Consider the following 24,523-nt stretch of genomic DNA (forward strand, 5'->3'; position numbering starts at 1 on the left):
TTGAAAAAGGTGTTTTATCTATTTGGGCCTTTGCACTTCAAGGAAAAAATTATTTCAAAAGTTCCTTTGAATAAAAAGGAAACAAGAAAGCAAATGTAAACAGAATTGGTGTGTCAATTGTACACGTGCTCCCCACCAGTTCCTTGGCAAAAAGACAATAACAGAAATCAAATTAAACGTGGACTAACATGCAAGAAAAATACATAGACTTCTGAAGGCAAGCAGGAAATTCAACATCAGTTTGCCAAGTCTCAACGAGTCACCAGTAGGTGTTTAAGGCAAGGAGACTTTCCTGAGTTACTCCAGACTCATCACCACAGAGAACTGGATAGAAGAGTGCAAGGGGGGGATGTCAAAACTGCAATCTTCTGCAGACAAAAGCTCTTATCTGGGCACAGGGATATTTCAACCCTGCCATCTCCCCCTTGGTAGCACAGCCTTCCCTGGGGACTGATCCTGCTGGGGGCGGGGGGAGGGGGGGGGGGGGGGGGCGGAGACCCAGGCTGAGAGGGAGTCCACAGCACCTTAGGTGGTCTACAAGCTGGCATGGGCACAAGCACACTTTCTTAGGATGGTTGTATTCACTACTGTTATGATGCCTGCACAAAAAACACCTTTACAGACTACATATAAAGAGTGTAAGCCATTTCAAAAGTCTGAAGGTCCAGTGATGTTCCTGAACTGACTTTTGTTACTGGCCTTGTCTGTGCCAGCAGCCATATGGACACTACAGTCGCTGCAGAAAAGACTCCAGTCTTAGGAAGCAGCCCTTCAGGGGTTATCACACATTGTCCTGCACATCCCCCTGACCACTTCTTCCCAAGTTCAAACTGCTGGACTTTGTCATTCGCATCCTTCCCAGACATAAATACATCTTTTGCACTGGATTTCAATGTCCTCCCTGGTACAGGCTCTGCTATACAAGCCATCTGTACTTTGGTGGTCATGAAATGAAATATCTACTTCCTCCTGAAGAAAGATCAACACCCATTTTTCTAAGACCTATATTGATTAAAATCTGTCTGGATATTGATATATGTCTAATGCTTGAACCAAAAATTCTGGAGGTACTGAATGTTATAGAAAGCCCTTTTCATCTCATGGCATCAACACAATTAGCTACCTATCTTGTGGATATAGGTAACTTCTATCTTTTCCTGCAAAATAATCTTTGAAAAGTATTCTTAAATTGAAGGCTGATCATCCTCTGAAAATCAAAAAGCAGGAACACACACAATCATCCAAAGACTTATATTTATATATACATAGTCAAAGGCAGATGAAAAGCAAAGCTTTTTGCTTTTAATTCAAATTGGAAAATCTGGAAAATGTAGTGTGTTCTAGTCAAAAGAAACCTCTATTGCAATTTGAATTGAAAGCACATAATTCTTACAGGGTAATTGTGGTCCTCAACATCAATCAGTTTAGAACATAAGGGCTTTTAGTAATTTTATTATACTGGCTACAGTAACTTAGTGTTTATTTCACTCCCACTCAGCTATCTAACACATTAAGCATGCCTAAACTAGTCATCCCGTCTCCTCCTTCAAGAAAAATAGAGCTATGAGCAATTCCAGAGATCAGCTCATCTCACCTACCTTAAATACCTGTCTTAGCATGGAATGCATCACATCCTGGGGCAGTTTAGTTTTCTCAGGCTTGTCCTTCTCTAAGCCAGCTTGTCATCAATCAGATGCATATTTATATCAAATCAGTTTAAATGCTTTTGCTACTGTACACTAGCATTAAAAGAAAACTTTTGAAATGCACAAGTGAGAGTAAAAATAAGCAACAGTTTCTGTATGAAGTGAAAAATGCACTAAAAATTAAAAAATATTGCATAAAAGTTAAGACCGACAGTTGCCTCATTTTGAGTAGCTTTTCCAAAAGTACTTAAAAGTTTTCTCATAAAAATATAACTTGAACACGTCTATACAAATATATACATACATACACACTGTCCTACAAGATATTAGATGTTCAACTGCTGAAGCAGCAGCTCTGAGCTACCTACCTCTCTCCACTGTGGAGAGGTCCCAGAGCCAGCTCCTAAAACACCATGATTGATGGCGCAGTATTTTAAGGCAGACCAAAATCAATGCAGGTTAACTTAAAACACCACACAGTGAACTGCTGCAGCCTGGGAGCTGATTGACAAGGTAAGGAGCTGGGGACAGGCATCGTGCTAAAGCATCTTTGCTCCTCACACACAGCCAGAGGCCACAGTGACCCTAGGAAAGTGCTGGCTGTTGGCAGCGTGTCAGCACTACTGCTTCACAAACCCCGTGCCATCGTGACAAAAAGCACCACTAAAACTTTGCAGCTGCCAGTCACATCAAAGACCTCAGTGTATTTTGTCTTGTACCAAAATTGTCCACGTACAAAGACACAAAAAGGGCACAATACCTATGAAAAGATCTATATAGGATGGATCTGGAAGTATTTCACACGACATACACAATTCAGATTTTATCAGATCACAGGAACCTCATTAAAAAAATTAGATTCTTTCTCATCTGCTTTGGTTCCTGTGTATAAAGATTATCTGGAGTAGCAGAAATGAATCATGAAAACTCCAGGTGCAGACAAGGAATGTACTGCTGATGCAATGTAGGGAAGGAAGAGAGGACCCTCTGGCTCCCATCTGATAGCCCCTCGAAAGCCACGGCAGAGCCCTGGTCTGCGAGGGACTGGCAGGGACAGACCTGCAGCACGTGGCACCAGAGAAGAGGTCAGCCATGCTGTGCCCATGCAGAGCTGGGAGCAGGCTTCAGAAATCAAAACATGCCCCGCCCCCCCCCCCCCAATAAAATTATGCCTTAGGCCACACAGCAGTACAGGCCAGGAGTTGCAAAGATAGGTCAGCATCTTTGGAGGTTTCAGGTGTTGAACTGTTTCTCTAAGAGCTAAACCTCATCAGTATTTGCTACTCACATAAAATGTTCATTTCTGTTGCCTTTGGTGACACTTCTGCCTATACCACAGAAGAGCAACAAATTCAAAGAAGAAAAACAGCAGCACCCAATTAAACAAAAACAAAGAAATGTTTTGACAGAGGTCAGTTGATAAAAAGGTGCAAAGGGTAATAAAAAAAAATAATTAAGGGTGACTAAAGTTCTCCACAGAAGTAGTCTCATTGGCCTAACCATCTCAGGCCTTAATAAGAAAAAAAATGTGTAAAGCTTATCCTTTATTCTAGAAGAATTTCCTTCATGACTCTGGAGAGAATACTTTTAAAAGTCTTTAAAAATTACTTGGTGCTTTAAAAAAGTTTTTTAACCTGTTTTTCCTCCATTTGTGAGGATATACTTCACTTCCAGGTGTAATGAAAGTCCTTAATACTGACTTTTATAACACAGTGGAAAACCAATTACAATATTTTGTATTGTGATTATACGTGTTAAAGAAACTAAACCTGAAATTAGAATCCCTGTGCGTTTTCCAAAAAATAGTTTTTTATTTTACAGGCAATTATTTTTTTCTTCCCAAAATATACAGCTTCACAATCAGTGAGTCATAGGATTGGTCTTGAGACAAATTAACCCCTTGCATGAAATAAACCTAGTAAAATGTGGTCATTGAATCAGGCTTCAGAAACGTTTCTAAACTTTAAAGTCCACGACAGGAAAATAAAGCAACATTCAGTTATATTTACAGAGCCCATTTATTTCTACAAGTTAACACTGCCTACATTTAAACTTTCAAGTAACGCGGCACAATAGGAGTGAACAATATGTGGAGTGAAACAGTTGGTGCTGAAAACCCAGCATTCACACTATCAATGTTCAGGAGGTTTTTGCTTTGGACTAGCTCTGGCAGGATCCCACGTGCTCAGCATCCATCCACGGAGGAGTGTGCTAGATGTGCCCCTGGAGGGAGTCAGGCAGTTTATTTTTATCAGAGAGAAATGCAGTTTGTGTACTCTGAAGATGTTCCACAATGACACAGGCCAAACCCTGGTGAACTGGGATGGCAGGAGGTGGCCTCAAAAGCAGAATTCTGACCCAAAGGTGAATACTAATTAAACACATGCACTGTCAACATCAAAATCTCTCTCAAAATGTTTGCCTAAAAAAGTTTCAAATAACACTTTAAGTTACTGTAAACAGAAAACATTTAAAATATTGTTTGCAAAGTGTTTTCTGTGTCTTAAATTACTGCTCTTCTCATAATCAGTTACTCCCATTTCCCTACTTCTATGAAATTCTACCATAGAAATACGAGAAAGAAAAACATGTATAAATTTAAGACATTTTACTGTACACCCTTAAAATGGTAGATATTCTGGATATATACAACACATACACAATACACAGTCTCCCTTTACTGTAGTGGTCTGGCTACTAGTTGTGCTTTTCTCCCAATTTAGGAAGTTTAATGTTGCTTAGTTCCATAAAAGTTTTCATGAAACATATGACTTCCTGATAGCAAACAGCTCAAAAAGTAGTGCATTCAATATTTAAGCATTATATTCTTAACAGAGCGATAGCAAACCTTAACCTTAAGGTTGAGTAGTCTTCAACTAACAATATAAAACTCAATTTCTAAGCATTAAAAAATTTATTTATCTACAACTATCTTGAAAAAAAGGGCAAAACTTCAGCTCATATTTGAGCCAAATCTCAGCTCAAACATCATTCTGAAAATGAATTTTGTTTGATTTTATCAGTTTTGATGGCCTTTCTCTGTTTTTGCCAAGATAAAACCCGAAAGAAGACATTAGCAGAGCACCTGTTCCTTGGTGTTTCAAATCCCAGTTAGCTGGAGTGTGCTTGAATGAAAAGCCCACAGATTAGGCACATATCCTACTCGAATCAACAAATCTGTTGTAGCTTGCCTTATACCTTATTCATAAATAGGTGTTGCATTTATTGCCATGTCTATACAGTATTCCCACCAGTGACTATTATTCATTTCTGTCCACTGACAATGATATAAAACTTTAAAATCAGGTTTGCCTGACTGGTAACTGCAGGTCCATATGCTTCCAGATAGAAAATTCAAACAGCAGCGGAGGTCACATTCAAATATTTTGACTTATTTGAAGGTGATTGCTCAGTTGCTGTATTTCCTATACATATGTACATGAAGAAACAGTGGTAAAAACAGTAATCATATCCGGACTTTAACACGTATGAAATTACTGCCTCCAGGCTAAAACCTCCCTGCCCACTGGAAGAAATATTAATTCTCAGAAGATGCTCCCATTGGTTATAGTATAACAATTCTGGAATGAAAAAACATTGTGCTTGCCACCACAAAGCTGTGGAATCTGCTGTGCTTCTGCCTTGGTGTGCTGGTGCTCCCAGCAAGCCAAAAGAAGTCAAATCAGGCTGCCAAATGGAATGATGGGAAGAACATTAGTAAGTGAATCTCAGTAGAGCTTTCTCTGGTAAGAGTTGGGCTCTTCAGGGACAGCAAGCAGGATACATTCTTCACAGTACACCTGATTATTACTTACACGTTGCTTAAACCTATTTTCAGTGACAACACAACAAAAATCCTAGTGTAATGAACCTATGGTTTGTTAAAATATGACACTGTAACAAAAGAAATAGCGAAGAGATGAGTTCCCTCATCGCACAAGTTCTTGCTTTCTGCATATAAACCAACCACAGTAAAAAAATCATAAAATCAACATCATAAAATACAGTTCTGGTAACTGACTCGCTCGGTATCCATCTCAGTTCCTCCAGTTTGCAGAACATTAGGTAGGGGGAGAAATCTCCCTCCCCTCTTCCTCAGGTTGAAATGAAACACCAAGCCAAAAGCTGTACATGAAGATCATGGTTTCTGGTCTTCCTCTGACGGGACGACTTCCAAGAGGATTTGCAACGTTACAGTTACCCTGTCTGGAAAGATAAAAAGCATACACATGGGAAGTTTTGGTTGGGATGGAGAAGGCAGAAGCAGTCAGGAGAATTATCTTAGCTGCCATACAGCCTACTTGCACATACAGTTCACAGCAGTCATATATACCAGGTGCACATATAATTTAAATGTCTGATTCAATTTTGTTTTTCTTTTTAACTATGTTTTCTCTGCCTCTGATCCAAGGCTATGATATACAATTATAATGGAAAGGTATGGAGGTATAAACTTGTTCAATAAAAGTCTGAATGCATTTAAAGGCTATCTTAAAGCATGACTGCACTGCACAACTGCTTAGTTTTAACAAAGTTGCAATGTTGAAATAAGTCTGAAAGAGTTCAAACAGCTGTGTCAAGATTTGCCTAGGCAAAAAAAGAAAACAAAAATTAAAATAAAGGAAACAAAGATTACAAAGCTTCACAGGTCTAAGAATGTCGCACATCCAAAGCAACTTCATGCTGTCTTTTTGTCACACTGGACATTGGTTTCCTTCTGGTGGTTTTGGTGGTTTTCTGTTTAAGGTACTGATTCATAAATGGCGTGGTTAATTTACACATAGAATAGTAAAAGAGCATTCTCTTACCACTCCTTTCACTTGTTACTTTTCTTTAGTAACCCATTTTAAACAAGCAGGAGTTGTTGTAAAGAGAAAGTTCTGATTTTCCTTGTCTAGCATGACATGTCTGCATTTACATGAGTGTAAAAGCAAGGAGGGTAAAACAGCACAACTCACAGAAGATATGAACTGATACTACTTTCCTGCTCTCCTAAGGCAGACTCTACCATCTTTTGCTCTTCTCTCTGGAAGTCACCAGTTCAGTGCAAAGCCAGGTTGCCCTTAGACTGTAAACTGATGGGGTCAAAGAGGCTGAGAATCAACAGGGACTGCATTTTGCTCTCGTCTCCCTCCCCTACCCACAGCAGGGACTTCAGAGCTGGGTTGAGCATGGCCAGGGTGAAGGGCAGGAGGAAAGCCAGCAGCAGGAAGCCAGCAGGGCTTTGCCCCTGCCATCCCACTCCTTCCAGAATTGAAACTGAGCAAAGGAAGAAGAAAAACAGACTTTCTGTCAAGCTGAGCTATGGTGTAACAGCTCTTGGAAAAGGATATGGTAGCAGAGGGAAAGCCTAAGCATCTCGAGAGCTGGCTGTGATTTTAAGATCTTGTTCGACAAACCAGACAGAGCCACCTGCAGCAAGACCGTGCCCTCACTGTGGCAGGAGGCAGCTGCCACTCTTCTGTCTCCATGCAGTAGTTTTGCTCTGTGCTGGGATGAAGCCATGGAGGAGCAATCAGACAAGTTGGGGGGGCTGGGGTACTTGCTTGGTTGCAATATAGTCAGGATAAGACAGTGTAAGGAGTATTTCCCCAAAAAAATGTTCTGTCTCCAGTCAGTATCTTTATATTTTTTGCTTTGAGCAGTACCTGCAGTTACAGGATGAATTTCACATTTGTAACAAGACAACTTAACGTACCATGACAGTAAAGACGTGTCCCCCAACTTGAAACCAAACCCTAATTTTCCCTTTCAAGAGGAAAATTCACTGTAAATAGGTCCCAGGGGACAACCTTTATAAAAAAGTCAGATCGGGCATCTACATAAGCACCACATAAAGCTTGGATGAGGAAAGAAAGCAGTAATTTACTCCATATGTATGAGACTGGATATGAAACCTGCGACAGCAAAATGTGAAGATGATTTCCTGCAGATCCCAATATCACAAACTTGACAAAGAGAAGCAAACTGAGCATATAACACTATGCCCTGAGTGAGGAAGTGTCATCCTCTGCTGTTTGTAAATAACCCTGAAAAAGACATTTTGTTATATATGCAGATCTCTTTTCCAGTATGGGCTCAGGCTATGAAGAAAGCAGGATTCAACTTTTAAGCTCCGTGTAATTCAATCCACTGTAAAGACATAGATGTTTTAAATAAGAGTCTAAGGTTGGGTTTTCAACTGAGGAAGTCCAAACAGAAGCGTTCTCATGCTGGTGCCACATCCTTTTACACACCGATCTGCTTTGTAGGATTTGCTAGGCTTGACTTTTTTCATTTTCACATTAGTTCTACAAACAGCCAGAAAGCTGAGGTCAAATGAAGCCTGTACTAGCTGAAAATGATTTGTCCCAGCACATCTGGTGTTACAGCAAAATTTCTTTGGAAGAGGAGAGAACAAAATGTTATTCTCACTGCAAAATACCACCCAGACTCTATTAACCCCACAAAGTGTGAAGTTACGTTTTGTTCAATACGGTAATTTGGTAAGGAGAATGGGCAATATAAATGCCATTAAGGACAGTTCAGACATACAGAACAAAGACGTTCTGCCTTGGAAAGGATTTCTTGGGTAACCCATTCTAGGACTTTGCTACTGTAACCAGCCTGAAACCCCTTTCGTAAATGTACTCATCTTTAGGCTGGATCTTTTATCCCACTACTCATCCTGATTGTTCAACATCCTTCTCTGATCCTTACCTATTCTGAATATCCAGTCTAACCTTATGTGGGTCTGGTCTGTACCCATGTGTTTTCGCATCAGTGCTGTCCTTTACTTCAATAGCACGTGTTCCATGTAGGGTTTATGAGCAGCAGTCATCTCTCATCTCCAAAGCATGTCTGGGTAGCTAAACAAGTCAAGTTCCCCAACAAGATGACTTTGGAAATGGGTCAAGAGAGCCCCACACCACCCTGGTCATGCGCTGAGCTGCACAGATGAAGCAGCCTGGGACTAATCTTGTTAGCACAATGTTCAGACTAACAGGCTTTAACTTCCCATGTGGTACTACATGAGATGTTATGTTGAAGTCTAAGTAGATTGGATCTATCATAACCTCTTTTGTCTAGAAAAATCAGTTTTCTTTTCAAAGGAAGTTACTCAGTTAATCTGGCAAAAATTCACCTCTTAAATGACAATCCCATTTTTTCATGCTGTCCTTTACCTCATCTGGAATTACTTTTTCATGCCTATGTACACCTAATGCATATTGTTTCAGGGTTAGAATATCAAGCTTGCAGCTGCCCAGTGACTTTTCTTTTGTATATCTCACAGAGGTACTTTAAGTGAATTTATCCTCATTCAATGCCTTTGAAAAATGCTCTCAGGCTATACAGCGGAACTCCCTTAACACTCACAAAATAATGCCAGTTTAAAGACTCCACACAGAAGGTTTATTGCTTCTTCTGAGGGAAAAACGTAATCTTTCTATTTAACAAGTAAATCTCTACTCTGCTCCACCCCAAAACTGTCAGCATCAGTTTTCTGTCATTACTGTTGTTATTTTGGGAATAATAATTGCAAAGAAAACAAGCTGTTTCATCCACTGACTGGCAACTGCTGCTTTCCCCTCTGAGACAGTACACTGCGTCCATCCGTAGGTATTACTCAGGCACCAGGCCTTCTTTCTAGGAGGAAAATTTTGTGTTATCTGAAAAGCTAAAAGATTCACCTTCATTGTCACAGCTGGCAGGAAAAGCTTCACATCTACCCAGTCTACCTTAAAGAGAATATTTTTTTCTCTCACCCAAGTAATGTAGTTCAACACTGGCATCCTGTGGCCAGAGTGTCAAGTAACTGTATTCCAAAACCTCTGAGACTTCACAGAAAATGCCAAAAATCTCCTGGGTTTGATAAGGGAAAATTTCCTAGCTCCTAAATGTCAAGGCTGAGAAATTATAAACAGACACAAAAACCAACTATTTAATAGAATGTCCTTTTGCATACAACTGTTTTCATTTGTACTGGAGCTTTCTACCCATTCCCAGGACATTGCAAGTAATTTATAACTTTATGGATATAAAATTAAGGTGACCAGAGTGTACTGGCCTTAAATGAACACCTTTTTCTGACTTTCTACCTTATTGTCTATGGACTTTCCAGCATGAATTGAGAGGGAAATTCATAGATCCTACAACATATAGGATATACCTATATAACCTATATTTATAGAGGCAAAATACATATAAAATGTTATAGTATAACAACATACATATAAAAAGCCCATTCTTTTATTGTGAGCAGCTCATTTTAAATCATCCCTTAAGACCGAAGCACAGAAGCCGGTATGTATCTGTGATTCAGCACCTATACAAATAAACTATTTATGGGTTGAGTTTTTCTTTTGCAGCAGAAGAGATTTTCTTTCAGTTTTTTTTAATAAATTATCTGTCATTCCTCAAATATTTTGCCTATTTTCTTGGTTCATGTTTTGAAAATTACCTCCATTTTGGAAACCTATCATGATGAGTAACAAAAAAAAGAATGGGTAGCTGTAATAAATGATACTGACTTCCTTCTGATTGAAATGCTCCAAATAACCCTTCTCCAACACATCAGAACTTCCACAAATGATATAAAAAACTTTCAGAAATGGTATAAAAATGATTCTCAGTGTATTTCAGGTGTGAAATACTACAGCTGAGTCACACAGAAGTCGTTTTTCATGAAGCACAGGAACAATTTCCACAGAGGTGTGTCAGGAACAGTATATTTTGCTATAATTTTGTCGGGAGCCACCGCTAAGGACAATATTCCCATACCAAGCCTGCCTGAGCCTGTCCCATTCCAAATACTCCTCAGTGGTCCACAGACACATGGTCTCAGCAGGGAGCACTAAGCCCACCCTGCCATCACAACTGTGATGTTTATCTTTTCAAACTGATTCTCCTAGGAGTGTAATTGTTAGTGGCCTCTATTAGTGTAGGCCAACGGCCAGGAGAGGGAGGTGGGTGATTTAAAAGGAATCAGATATCTGTAGGGGAGGGAGGGAGGGAAGGAGGGGAGAAGGGGACAGGAGGAGAAGCATCCACTCATTTGAAGTCAATCATTAGCTGAAGAGCAGGCTTGATGTAAACGTATCTCATTAGTTAGCAGACATTGATTGTAACCGGCAGAACAATGCTATAGCATGCACCGAAAAGGAACTTGCATTGTCATCCCCAGCTCAGAGCGGCTGAGAGGATCGATTGGAAGGATTTCACAACTGGGGAGCCCTGAGAAATTCCCAGAGTCAGCACAAAGGAGAGGAGTCCCACTGGGACTTACCTAGGAGCTTTCTGAACCACTTTGGCTTCTTGTCCCATACAATAAAGAGGTAGTAGGCAGGAACTCCAGTCAGGGTTATTGCAAATCCAATCCCTGTATTCACTGGATCAGAGTAAAGTGACAGTGCAACCATGAAGAGGCAGGTGAAGGAAAACAATGCTGGAATAAAGAGAGGCACCTGAAACATAACCACACAAAACCCCATTACTTTACATTGAGCTTGTTATTGAATGACTATGGCATTTAATGTTCCATGAAGCATAAATTGGATAAAACCCAGCAGTACGGTGTAGTTCTGGAGAAATATGGTTATCTAGAACCTGCACACAAAATGTCAGTGACTGTAGAAGCCAGGCTATGCAGAGTGCTATGCAGTGAGTACCACAGAATTCTTTTAATTACACACTAAAACAGTACAGTGTTTTACGTCTCTTAAAACGTAAGGGCTGTAAATAAGTTACACTACCTTTCTCTAATCCCCCAGTAGATAAGTAAGCAGCACTAACAGTAAAGATTTCCTCTTTGATAATTACCTATTAGGAAACATTTTAAAACACAACCAGGAGCTCAAGTCACCTTTTAAAACTATTAAGAACATATTGATTTTCTTCCTAAGGTAAAAATCAAAATCTAGCAGGAAGAGAGCAAATTAAACACCAATTTGACTAGTGATAAAGATATTTGAAAGCATTATGCAACTGATAGCTATGGAAAAAGCACTTTCTGACTGTATGACTGATAACGTTATCAGTGGCACTGTTGAAAGTACAAAAAATAACAATTTCAAATTAATTCTCTCAATTTTAAAGAACACCACTACAATCCCTATGTTAGCACCTCTCTGAAGGAAACGCCTACAGGCACGGCTTGCAAGATGTTTGGTGTAACGGAGAATTGAAGAATTCCTTGGAGATTATTCTCTTCCTTTCATGCCTTGAAGCATTACTGTTCCTCTTTTGTGCACTGTCAAAGCATTTTTTTTAAATCAAAGCAAAATAGGTTGTGCTGTTGACCTTCTTATTTACAGATATACCTACAAGAATGCAACAACACACATTCTTAGTTCTTCACAGAATAGGCTTCTTGGAAATATATAAATAGGGATAGATTCCTCCATTTTTTTCATGATGGACGTTATCTTTCCAGATACACAATGGAACAACTTACTTTGTAAGATGTTACTTAAAATAAGCAAGAAGAATGGCAAAACCAAGGCCAAAACAGCTACTGTTCAATGGGCCAGACTATTAGCATTTTCTTTCTGGGTTCAAAATAACTGTGTCTGCAAATCCATTGCAAGCCCCAAATATCATAATAATAGCACGAACAACTTATCTGCACATCAAATTAGCATATTTGATATTGGATAGGCAATGAAATAAATGTTTAATATTAATGCTTACGCTTGACATGAATTCTGGTGGCAAAATTATTCAGACCTTTATCAAAGGGGACATTAAATAGAGGACTGGCTGAAAAGCAGGTTGGCACATGTAACCCCAATATTTGCAGTCTGAACCCTCTGTGACTACACAGGACTAGAGGTATTTTCACACAGCTTGCATCACAGTGCCTCAACGCGACAGACAGGCAAAACTGAGCAAACACCTTCACTTTGGCACAGAACCTTCAGTCACTGTCCCCCAAGCACCAGAGAAGAGGCAAGAATTATCTTTCAGAAGGGAACACAGCTGGCATAGCTCTGGGGAGCTTGCAGAAAAACACTTGGACACCCTTCAGTGCAAAAGACTGTTTTCTATTAACTCTGTTTTTCTTGAAAAAGAGGTTAGCTTTCTACATCAGAAAATATTTCTTTACTGTCTGACTACACGATAGATAGGAGGGAGAAGGATTCATGTAAAACAGTAGAGAGCGGAGGTTACCTTGAAAGGACGAGGCATATCAGGACGTTTATATCTGAGATAAATCAACCCAGCAACTACTAGTCCAATAAAAAGCCACCTGGCAAAACTGAGGAAATTCAGGAGGCTGTAGAGATCCCCGTTGAATAACATTATCATTGTGAGAGGATGCTGCAAAAGAAATTCGGAGCATAAGAGGGATTTAGTGGATTGATCTCTATTATTGTACAGCAGTGATGTCAAATTTTTCCACAGGGACAAGCAGCAGAGCCTTTTGCAGAGACACCTGAGGGCCACAGACTTTGGGCCTGCCTTTGTCATGCAATCAGGTGTGTGATCAATACCTATCTGTCCCCTGAGATCATGTTTGATCAATATATATCTGTCCCAGGTGGCCACACGTGATCAATACATATCTGTCCTCTATGACCCAGACAAATACACAGGCACCACCAAAATGCTTGAGCATCCTGGGCACCGTTCTCTCAGGACCTGACAAATATACTAGCCCACTGCAGTTTTACTTGCTCATCACTGATGCAAATGATAAATCAAAATAAATTTTGGTCACATCTGATCATATGAAAATGGAGGTTTCTAGGTGTCTTGTGGAAGGATAAAGTCTTATACTCCCCCAGGCTGGAACAGGGGAGCTCAGCAGAGAGGGCATGGTAGGGGGTAGTTACACAGCATGGGATGCCACCTGGGCACACCCGGTTGCCACCAGCTTGTGTTTGCAGTATGCCTTTCAGGCTTGCAGGGTGTAGATTTATTGCACTTCAGAAATGCAAACGTTTCTAAGCAGAGAGAAGCATTGAGCTGTCACTCAGGTGGCTACTGAACAGCAAGGAGGAGAGGGGACACTAGAATAAATACATTTCCTCATTAAAAAGCTGTTTTGAGATACAACACTTCTGCGAGGCAGGCAAAAGCTTATGTACAAACTAGAGTGTTCCGCCTTGGGTTAGATGATTAGTGTAGGCTACAGGGATCTATTTCAGGATAATCTCTGGACAAAAGGAGAGTATTTGTAGCTTGGATCAACTCTGCAGGCAAGTCCACACTTCCCACATGAGACACCTTATGCCAGCAATGACACAGTCCTTGCATTTGGGGATGAAGGAACGAGTCAACTTCACTGTAACCCTTATTGTTCAGCAAGGGTGAAGACCCTGGCAGCGACAGCCTCTCTAGGTTTATAACAAGGCAACAGGTGAAGTCAACTGCAGATGCAGTAAAATGCTGGCCTATATTTTTATGTAAGGAAAACTAATTTGTATTAGTTATCTAAACTCACAGCCTCTCTCTCTTTTCTTTTTTTTTTTTTTTTTTTTAAACAGTGAAGACAGAATGGATTTGAACCAGAAGGATCGATATTTCAAATATGGGTCTCTGGCTTCCAACCTCTAATGCCTTACAAAGTGCTTGGTTCTCTACACACAGATATTAAGCAAACTCCTTCTCTGTAAAGGTCAAAGGAAATTTTACCACTGAATTATATTGGGCAAGATTTCTTCTATATAGACTCAGTCCCTAAACATTTAAAATCTCAGATACAACCATGGCAATGCCAACCATCCTTCCCCATGAACAGAGAAGGAAAGCTATCAAGAAAAAAAAAAGAAATATGGTTACAATCACATTGCATGATTTCTTGGAGCTGCTACACACACATCTATCAAATACCAAGACATATGTACATAAACAGATTTCTTAATTCCCAAAAATGCATTTTAATTTAACAAGCCTCAAACACTGAACACGGTCATATTCTCAGTTTCTCCTCAAGAGCTCTTTCCTTTCTTACAGTGTGTAGACCTTGGCAGAAGAAATAAAATACAAAAATGCTAAAATGCAGACTATTGATGCAGAATATATCCTGCAACTAATGTAGTTGCAGTAAGGGTGAAAAAAAAAAAAAACAAAACAGTCTCTGAAAGAAAGCCATCATCATATGAGAATCTGACTTTTTCAAAGGAAATCAATGCACTTGTGTAACAGGACCAGATGCAATAGCAGAAAATGTCTTTCAGGAAAAAAAAAAAAAAAACAAACCAACAAAAAACCACATTTTGTGCATTTCATTCCACAGAAAACAGTCAATGCAGTTTACCTGAAAGGTATGACTATTTTAGCCCGAAGAAGTAAAATGCAAAGGAAATGCTTATGTAAAAGGAATTCCATTAAAACTTTTCACCATAATCGCGTTGCCTAATTTTCAAAAGTTGAAAGCCTACAGTTGTATGTGCATATATAAAATTCAACACTTCAGCTGGCACTTCAGAAGTGAGCTTATAGGCATCTATAGCAAAAACTGATTTAAATTCCAGTACAAGCATCTGATCTTACTAGCATAGACTCATAGATGTACATGCATCTCCTGCTGTGGCCAGCACTCCCCACAGATGCAGAGGCCTGTCCAGATGCATTACAGTCATTGGTCCCAAAAGAGGGGCTGAACACCCACGGTTATGAAGACTACAAGTGGAAATCATCTTGGCACTATGCAACTGAGGTTTGAGGTCAGTATTTTGACATTTTGTCCTAACATTTTACCATACAAATTAGTCCAGAATGCAAACACATGGCCAACATTTAGTTCTGCTGCTATTTTAGAAGTCAGTAATAGGATTTCCACTATAATACTGGTGTTTTTCCTTAGACAATTCACAGACTATTGCCCAGGCACACGTTCTCTCATTTTTTAATCACTGCTACACTGCACTGCTGAGGGTTCCCCTTCCATTATCTTAGTACATAATTGTTTGCATTTTTCACTATAAGGTGGTATAATGAGCCTTTAGGGTGCTCCCAGATGCTGGTGTTTAGCTACACTTTCAGTTAAATGAATCCCTTTTTTGTTTGTTTGTTTAACTGGATTTTGTTTCTCTGAAAGGGAACTAGCTCATCACTAGCAGGTCCTTAGAAATAAAGGGCAATAAGACATGAATTAGGTTGCAGCAGTAGGCAGTCAAGTGCTACCGACAGGATAGCAAGGAGGAGATGATAGAATAAGAACAACTCCCAAATCTCATTCCTATCTTTACTGTCCTCTGCCCTGCCCAAAGTCCACATACACATTAATAAATGAGACTCAAGCAGTGCCCAAATTCTGTTTGAATCCTCCAGAGCAAGCCTGTAATATGAATTCTTCTGCAGGAACATTTGTTTGTATGATTTACCAAAACAATGACAGCTGGCAGAGGAGTGTGCTTGCGGACATGAATCATGGAGAGAATTTCCGGAAGGTGACCCTCGCGGGATGCAACGAAGAACATCCTGGTGGGAAATAAATGTGGACAGACTTTAAATGTGCTCATTACTGTGACTAGGCAAAGCGGCTCATGAAAGTCACAGAGCACAGCAGCACTTCTTAGGCTTGTTTGAGGTATTCTGAATGAAAAGACTAGCAGGAGAAGCCCATACACAGAAATCAAAGTAATCTCTGAAGGTGTTCTCTCCTCACCTTACACTATGATTGGTGTTTGGAATTAATTAATATTTTCCCTCCTATTTCCCTCCTTCACATGAAACAAAACAGCCATTAATTAAGTGCTATGCTCAGAGGGATCCATTTCCAAACCATTCAAAGGGTTTTAACAATAAGATGCTAAACTCAACAGGAACAAAGTGAGAAAAAGCCCCACACCTGGTAAACATTATAGTCATTTTTCATTTCCTGCTAAAGGAATGAATCCTACTCTCCCTTCCCCTTGCTTCCTTACTTTCAGCGTATACCCCACGTGCTTCACCCCGTATAATATTAGCAGTGCTCACCTGGAGACCGCAAAAATGCCACCATTCATAGATCCAAAGCAGGAGAGAGCAACAAATACTGGTACAGCTAAAGAGAAGTCTCCCATTAGTCGTTCAGCAAAGGTCTGTTAGAGGAGAGAGAAACATACAATGATTTTTCATAAAACTTTAAAGTAATTTTACACTATTAACAAATAACTAATAAGTATGGTAAGTTTTATTTATACCCCTTTTCTGCATCTCACTGAAAGTTGTGCTGTGCATTTGTTACCTCTTACTTCATAACACCAAGGCTACTGCGGGTGATGTCTCTCACCCTTACTCCTGACTACATGTGGAAGATTGCCTGTTGAGGCAATGCTATGAAGGTGGAATCAGGCCCTGATTTATGTCAGTTTAGACCAGTATGACTCCAAAAAAGAAGACCCATTCTGAGTGGATCAAGGTCTGATCTGCTTACCTAAACCTTTTTTTCTGCAGCCTTCATTTTACTTAGCTAACGCTACCCAGTGGTATAGTCCATCCATTCACACTTTATTGTTCTAGGTTACCAGAAGAGCCTTAATTTGGAGTTTGGGGCACCACAGGAGACTTGCACAGTTTTCTTCAGATTTGCAAAATGTTTTGTTTCTAAATCTCCCATGAGCTACAGAATTTGATCATTTTTTAAATGCCACGTCAATTGAAATAGCCACAGGCACTGTCACTACTGGAAAGTAAATGGAAATTTTTATTTCCTCATTTTGAGTCAGATACCATAAATATAAAAATCAGTGTCATCACCACAATTCAGCAAGAACAATCAAAGCACTATTTCCAAGCCAGGTTAACTCCTTCTCAAATGAACTCCAGTATTCACAGCAACCCCCTTCCTAAGTACTCTGGACGCACCTCGTGCAGACACAGTGTTACTGCTTCTTGCTACAAAAAATAGTTCAGAGCTCCTGCTTCCACAAATATCTGTGTTTCCTGCTTCCCAGGAGTCTGGCCTACAATTTAACACAATTTTTCAAGCATGTACTTGGCTATGAAATTTAAGTCCTATTGACTTTGTTATATCAGGTAAATAAATACAGTCTAACATTACATTACAAATGCCATTGATGGCCTTAAGTGCAATCCCACTCATCAGTCAAAAATGAGACTAATTTCACAGGGATGCTAGTATGTGGGGTAAAAGAGGAGCCATAGAAAAGCCTGACTGGACATGTCCCCTGATTTTTTTCCCCTGGAAATAAGAATATATCAACAAACACAACTGCAGCAGGGACATAGCTTTGTATTTTTCTTCTGTAACTTACCACTGCTACAGCTTTTGAAAGCAGCAATTCCCCAGCACTGATTGTAGTGAAATAAGCCACGTTTGTTAACACATAGCCAACTGTGACGATAATCATTGAAATGCATATTGCGAGGGGTATGTTTCTGAAATACACAAGGTAGCTCATTATTTTGCAATCTGGTTGCTATTCCCTGAACATGAAACAAATAACATGAGAAGAAGCCACTAATGATGGCGAATGCACATTTGGTGATCCCGCAATATCATAATTAGAAACTACCAGTAAAAAATAACACATCTAAACAAAGCCATCTACACAAAGCAAATAGGTTTATAATGAGGAGGTGAGAAACCATTAGAGAGAGGAGTCCTCTGGGGACACCACGAGGTTGTGGTCCCCATGCTTCCCATACAAGAAATATGGCCCATTTGAGCTGCCTACCCGTATCGACTTTCAAGATGAGCCCAATAGGAAGGCAGCAGGTATCAGTGCTTCAACCAGCAATAAGACAGATGACAGATGCAGGTGATCCAGCTCTGTCTAGCAGGAAAGCAATCACAGTGGCATCTCCAACATACCTACTGGCACTCAATGACTGCCGACCTGGAGGTGGTGTGACATCTTCCCCTGGATGCCAAAACGTCTAGCATATGAAATTCTGCCTTTTCTTTCTCTGTGCAATTATTCCCTTGCACACCTTAACATATCGCAATTATCTCTCTCACTATTCAGTGACACATGAGGGCAGATAATGACACAGAAATAGGAACAGCACAGATTTGTACTGTTAGCACAGCACAGATACCACTGAACAGTACAAAATCCCTGACATCTTCGCTAAAAGACAGAACAATAACACACCAATAAATAACACTGAACTTCTATAACATGTCCTCCCAGTCAGCAAAACAGAAAAGCAGAATTATTTCTATTTTAAAGAAGAGACACAGTGAATTTGCCTGAAGCCATGCTGCAGGCAAATGTTCAAGTTAGGAATGAAACCCAGATGCTTCAAGCATTACTCTAGTCTCTTTCCACTTGATATCATTGCTTGATATCATTGATATCTGCACCACACCAAGAGGAGGCTCAGATCTGAAACCAGTGTTTGGTCCTTTAATTCCAAGGCCAAGAGTTGCAGTTGGAAACATGCAGTACGTGCTCTCCCTCTGAGAGGTGAGAGCTCCTGCTTCATGGCCAGTTCCCTCCAGCTATCTATATTAAGATCACTTTTGAAGAGATGGAGAGGTTGCCATATTTAGAGAACTTCATTGTGAAGGTCACTCCCTCAGGTGGGAGAAAGGAGAGACGGAACGAGGAATTCTGGTGTCCCAGAAGAAACCACAAGCAGAGTCCTAAAGGACTATTGCAATTACCTCAAAGGAAAAGGTGCTTTGAAAACCAGCACAAAGATCCATTATTTTCTGATATTTTTCTCTAAAGAAACACAGTTGGTTTAGGATGTAAGAATCCTTTTCACTACCAGTCCTTATTTCTCAAAGATGTCCTTGACATCAGTATGCCTGTACAGAGCTGAAAAGAACCTCTACACTGAGACTAAATAAATAAATAAAGTGGGACAGTATCGCTGTTGCACATCTTGCCCACCTTAGAAACCACGGTGTCAAATACTGTCATTAACCCACACACAGGTAGGTAAGAGGATCGTGCCATATTGCAGCACCAGAGCTGGGTAGACATGATGATGCTGCCTTAATCCACTGCTACCTCACACACAAGGCCACAGGTGAAGAAGCTGGAAGGAGGGCAGTCAGTTTGTAGGATGTGCTTGTTGATGGAGAAGGCAATAGCAAGGACCAGAGCAAACAGCCCAGAATACAAGTGTTGTATTGCTGGGAAAAACATAAAGTTACTGATTTAAGTACTGCAGAACTGCGTGTTGATAATATATCTCTGCAAAACATGTTTTTGTAGCTCAGTTGCCTGATATTTTGCAACCAGCGTAGTTAAGCTTCTTACCTGACCTGTGTGTAAATTGAATTCAATCCACTTAGCATCTCATTCAAGGTAGGGATACATGGTTTCAAAGCATCTCAGAGCAGAGATTTTAATTATATCTTCTGCATCACAGATGAATGCTTCAACCATCAAACTATTGGATAAATCAACATTTACTCCAACCTTAAAAAAATGTTTCCAGCCAAAAATAGCAAATTTGAACTATTTTTACAAATACCATTTGAATGACCGAAACCACATTGTTAAACTTAACAAACTATCTTTGTCCGTTCTAACATCTGCTTGCTGTATTCTCTTCTAATTTAAATCCCAGTCTAATCTCCTCTAAAACAAAATGGCAGTTCAAAACCGAGGGGAAAAATAAATCATGCTTCCAAACATGACCATTTTCTTAACACTCCGGGTCCTGCTTTATTATGCTGAAGAGCATTAACCCCCTTGGATAGCAATACCAACAAAAACAAAACCAAAACCAAAAACTCAGGAGAAGAATAAAACCCAAAAAACAAGCCAGATCTAGTCAGCAAGCAGTATTCATTAAAAAGTCTGCAGATCATAACTCACGCCTGGAGCAGCACAAAGGGATGCCGTGACTTCTAAGCTCCTGAGTCCTCATCTTCTGAGCGAAGCAAGCACTCAGGTCGCATTTCCTTTTGTCTCCCGACAGGAGCAGGCCTTCAGAGGGCTGCCGTATGCTCACACACAGCCCCTCCGAGTGCTGCTTATTAGCCACTGCGTTCGGTGACAGATTTAGACAAAAATGAAAGGCCAGTTTCAAGATTTCAGGGATGAGTAATACGGTACAGTTCATTTCTCACTGACACCTCAGTTCGGATTTACACTTGGTCCTCGAATCATCTGAAAGCACAGACAGACAGGTACGAACCGTATGTAAAACCTCTAAGCGAGAGTTTTAATCATGTCTTTTCTATCCATCCAATTTAAGAGGCAGTTCCCAATTTGCAACAGGATCCCATTATCAAACTCTCTGCTATGAACTACAGTCACTGCACTGGCATAAAAACTGTAATGCCATTACTAATAAAGATTACCTCCTTTCCTTGGAGGATCACTGTACCAATTTTCTTGTATTTTAGGTATTCTCCTAGACTTCTAAATCTTCTCTCCAAATCAGGAAAAATCATACCTCAGTTCTGTTTTCTATTAAATTGCCTCTATCGATGCAGATTTCACCTTTTCATTTCTGTATACTATGAATCAAACACAACACAGGGTATTAGCACATCAATAATCCATGTTTCTGATATAATACAAATTCACCACTGTCACACACCTAGCTGCAAGTTTTCAAGTAGAGGGAGTCAGAAAATTCAAGAAAAAAATATTTTTCACTTTAAGATTTTGATTCATTGAAGCTAAAACTTCTGATGGGAAAACTGACCACGGGTATGATATTTCTTAGAAGAAAAAAATCTTAGAATCAGTGTTGTCCAAGAGGTAAAGACCTCAGAATGGCCAATGGCTTAAAAACCATAGCACTGTGTGTGTTGATACGGGAGGCTGCAATATTTCATTTACTTAAAGCAGGCCCAGGACTTGAACTTGCACTGAAGTGGCTACTGGTTACTGTAGGGCAGTGCTTTCCTTTGGCATTTCACCTCAGAGTGAAATCTCAACAGATTTCAAAATCAGGAAAAATTCTTTTCAAATCAGCTGTTTTCCTGAGTAGACCTTGAAGTGCTGACGTTAGCCTCAAGCCTATACAATGATTTGGAAGTGTCTCATGCATTACTGCCAAGACAATATTCAAGCAGGCTGCTCCTCAGGTAGAAGGGAAAGCTGCTGCTAGGAAAGTTCTTTGCAATATTCATCTCTTCTCCCAGAACTCTGAAGAAAATAAGTATCAAAAGGAAAAAAAAAAAAAAAACAAAAACCCACCTCTGAGGAAACCTGAATCAGGAAAATATTGGCAATATAATTAAAAAGTCTTTATAAAATCAGATGAAAGACAGTTAGGGTACCTTCTAAACATCTGAATGTTGATTAAAATTGAATTGAATCTCCACACATTTTAAGATTTACCCATCCCTAGCTACTATTCAAAGTCAAATCTTCCCATTCTGCCCTATATTCAAAGCAATTATAATGAAAAATCACAACAGCTTAAAAAAAGAGCACATCTACCTTGTGCTTCCCAGAAGAAGACTGAGGAGTCTGCCATCAGAGAAATTCAGCATTAAGAATACAGCTATAGCCCATCCTGTGGCTATACAGGACTGAAATGCGTTGCCAAGCTATACTACATATGGCTTGGAAGCAAATTTCCTCCTTCTAGAGCCTGTTAAGGAGCCTGGAGCTAGGGCACAGGGTTCAGTTAATCAGGATATCCACTGGGTTTTGGATTTGACCTTCAGTGCTGCAGAATCATAGATCTTCTGATAATCTGCTCTGGTACCTCCTACAAATATTTTTGAGGAGAAAAAAACCACAGAGCACACCAGGGGGGTAGAAAAAAGGGAAAGAAAGCCAGAGTGAGAACCTGGGGATAAGGACAACAATGTCAATAAATCAGCCAAGGAACATTCCCAGAAGTCTACAGCTCATATCCCAGCTTAATGACAACTTTTATAACAGCAAACTTTACGCGCTAAGAGCTGTGACCACTGCGGGCTGTTCTTTCTATGAAACAACAAGCACACAGTCAAATAGGCCCCACCAAGTCAGCTGAGTTCACAAGTATGAAACATTGTCACCACATCCTTTGTTGTTTAGAGGCCGTGCCAAAATCGTTTCCTTGTGTCCATTTCAAAGCCAGGTTTTACAAATGCTCAGTCTGAGTCAACTGTCCTGGAAAAAGCTGCACCAGTGGAACCCAGCCAGGAAACGTAAATAAGGTGGTCTATACAAATACATTAATTACTGGTAAAGTTAGGTGAGATAAGCCACATCTTTACTGTGCTATGGAAATTATGAAAGATACAATCTGTTACATTTAAATTAAAAAAAAAAAAAAAAAAAGAAAATTAAAAAAAAAAAAAAGGGAAAAAAGTAAAAAGGGGGGGAAGAGTCCTAAACATGGTTTCCAGGCAAGGATTTATTTGGTTTTCGTGAGCACGAGCCTGTATATGCTATATTTCTTGAGCTGAAAATTTACCACCATGGGAGTTTCAAGATCCTTTCAAAAGTTCCCTTGTGCAATAATTTATTCACCATTTGCAATCTGTTAAGCAATTTTCCAAATGAACTGTTTCTGGATTTTGGCACTGTTAAAAAAATCTAATCATTCATTGCACTGTCCATAGGGCCAAAGCTTGGCAGAAGAAGTCACAAGTGCAAATTTATCCAAATAACCTGACACTTGAACAAATAACCAAATACAATACAGAAAGAAACAAGAGAGCCCTGGTAATTTAATATTCTCAGGACTTCAGTGCAAGACCAGCAGATGTATAGGCTTGGCTTAGTAAGTGCTGTGTTCCAGAGCCTGATCTATATCTTTTGCCATTCCTGGTTGGTCATTCTGTGAGCTGAAGCAGTCCCGAACCCTGAACAGGAAAGCAGTATGTTTGAATAGAAAGCATGTTTTTTCATGTGAAAAGCAGCCTAAAGGCAGCCTGTTACACTGAAGGGATCAAATGGTTCTCACCATGTCAACGTGTGATACAATTACAATCTCACCCATCTGTTAGGAGAAAAGAAGGATGCAAAACTTAAAAGAAGGCCACCTCCCAGGACAGAATCAAAGCAAGGAATACAGAGGCAAGAGGGACGGGAATCATCACAGCACCCCTCGAATCCTCGGATTTGTAAATGCTAATATAGGTCTCGGCAATGACTAACTTTAGCAACAAGCTATTATTATTTTGTTTACTGTAGCAAAGGTGGTCCTCAGCAGATCACTGCTTCTCCCCCTTCACTGCCTCCCAATATGTTCCAGCCTTATGTTCCAGACTGGAGCTGCTGTTTGTAGGCTTGCAGCTCAGACGCTATTAAATTATGTGACTTCTCTTCATCTTCTTTTGATTGTGATTTTCCAGGGGAGAAATGAAAAAAAGGAAAGACTAGCTATTAATCTACACTCTCATTTATGCCACCACACACACCACGGATGTTGCTGCTGGAGCAAGCATTAAAGGGCTCCCTTCTCCATTTCGAAGCATTGGTTCTGTACCCCTGACATCTGCAGAGACACAGCAGCACAGCACTGGGATAATAGAGTACAGAATCAGGCTGCAGTCTAGATTTAAAATCCGACTATCACCTAGCAAGAGAAGAAAAAGGCTTCTGCTTCACCTAATTACTGGGTTTCTTCCCAGTGTTCAACTTCACTGGTTTGGATTATAATTGGTTACAGTTCATAAAAGGGGTCTTCTATGACCAACTGACTTTAAAGGGTCAAACTGTGTTACAAGTGTGAGGGGAAGTGCAGTTGATTTGATTAACTTCTCAAATGTTTTCAATATCCTTTCTAGTAGGCCTTCCTAAAAAGCAAATCATCATAAATACTCTCTTGGCTAAAACTTAAGACCTAGAAAGTTATCAATTGTACAGGGTAACACTGTTGTCCATGACATCTCCTTCTAGACAAACCCTCCCAGCTGAAGGCCCAAGCAGAAGCAGATCTGTCAACAACTCTTGACAGACTGAGGATAATTGTTACGCTCACAAGGTGTTTTGCTTCATTTTAATAGAAATTTCAACCTGGCTGTGGTCACATCATGTACCAACTCAGGCTGGCAAGCCAGATCTCACCAGAGCACCGTATTCATT

General features: G+C 40.0%; 1 protein-coding gene across 1 annotated transcript in view; it reads right to left on the bottom strand.

Moving 5' to 3' along the window:
- Positions 1-3,648: 3,648 nt before the first annotated feature.
- Positions 3,649-24,523, bottom strand: part of SLC7A11 (solute carrier family 7 member 11) — a 60,384-nt gene continuing 39,509 nt past the window's right edge. The window contains exons 7-12 of the mRNA XM_074865170.1: positions 17,831-17,954; positions 16,551-16,654; positions 15,956-16,052; positions 12,795-12,944; positions 10,912-11,089; positions 3,649-5,852 (exon numbers count right to left, since the gene is read on the bottom strand). Of these exons, the coding sequence (XP_074721271.1) occupies positions 5,785-5,852; positions 10,912-11,089; positions 12,795-12,944; positions 15,956-16,052; positions 16,551-16,654; positions 17,831-17,954 (721 nt within the window). The 3' untranslated portion in view covers positions 3,649-5,784. The remainder of the gene's footprint in view (positions 5,853-10,911; positions 11,090-12,794; positions 12,945-15,955; positions 16,053-16,550; positions 16,655-17,830; positions 17,955-24,523) is intronic.

This window comes from Strix uralensis, chromosome 4 (genome assembly GCF_047716275.1).
Source record: "Strix uralensis isolate ZFMK-TIS-50842 chromosome 4, bStrUra1, whole genome shotgun sequence".
Lineage (NCBI taxonomy): Eukaryota > Metazoa > Chordata > Aves > Strigiformes > Strigidae > Strix > Strix uralensis.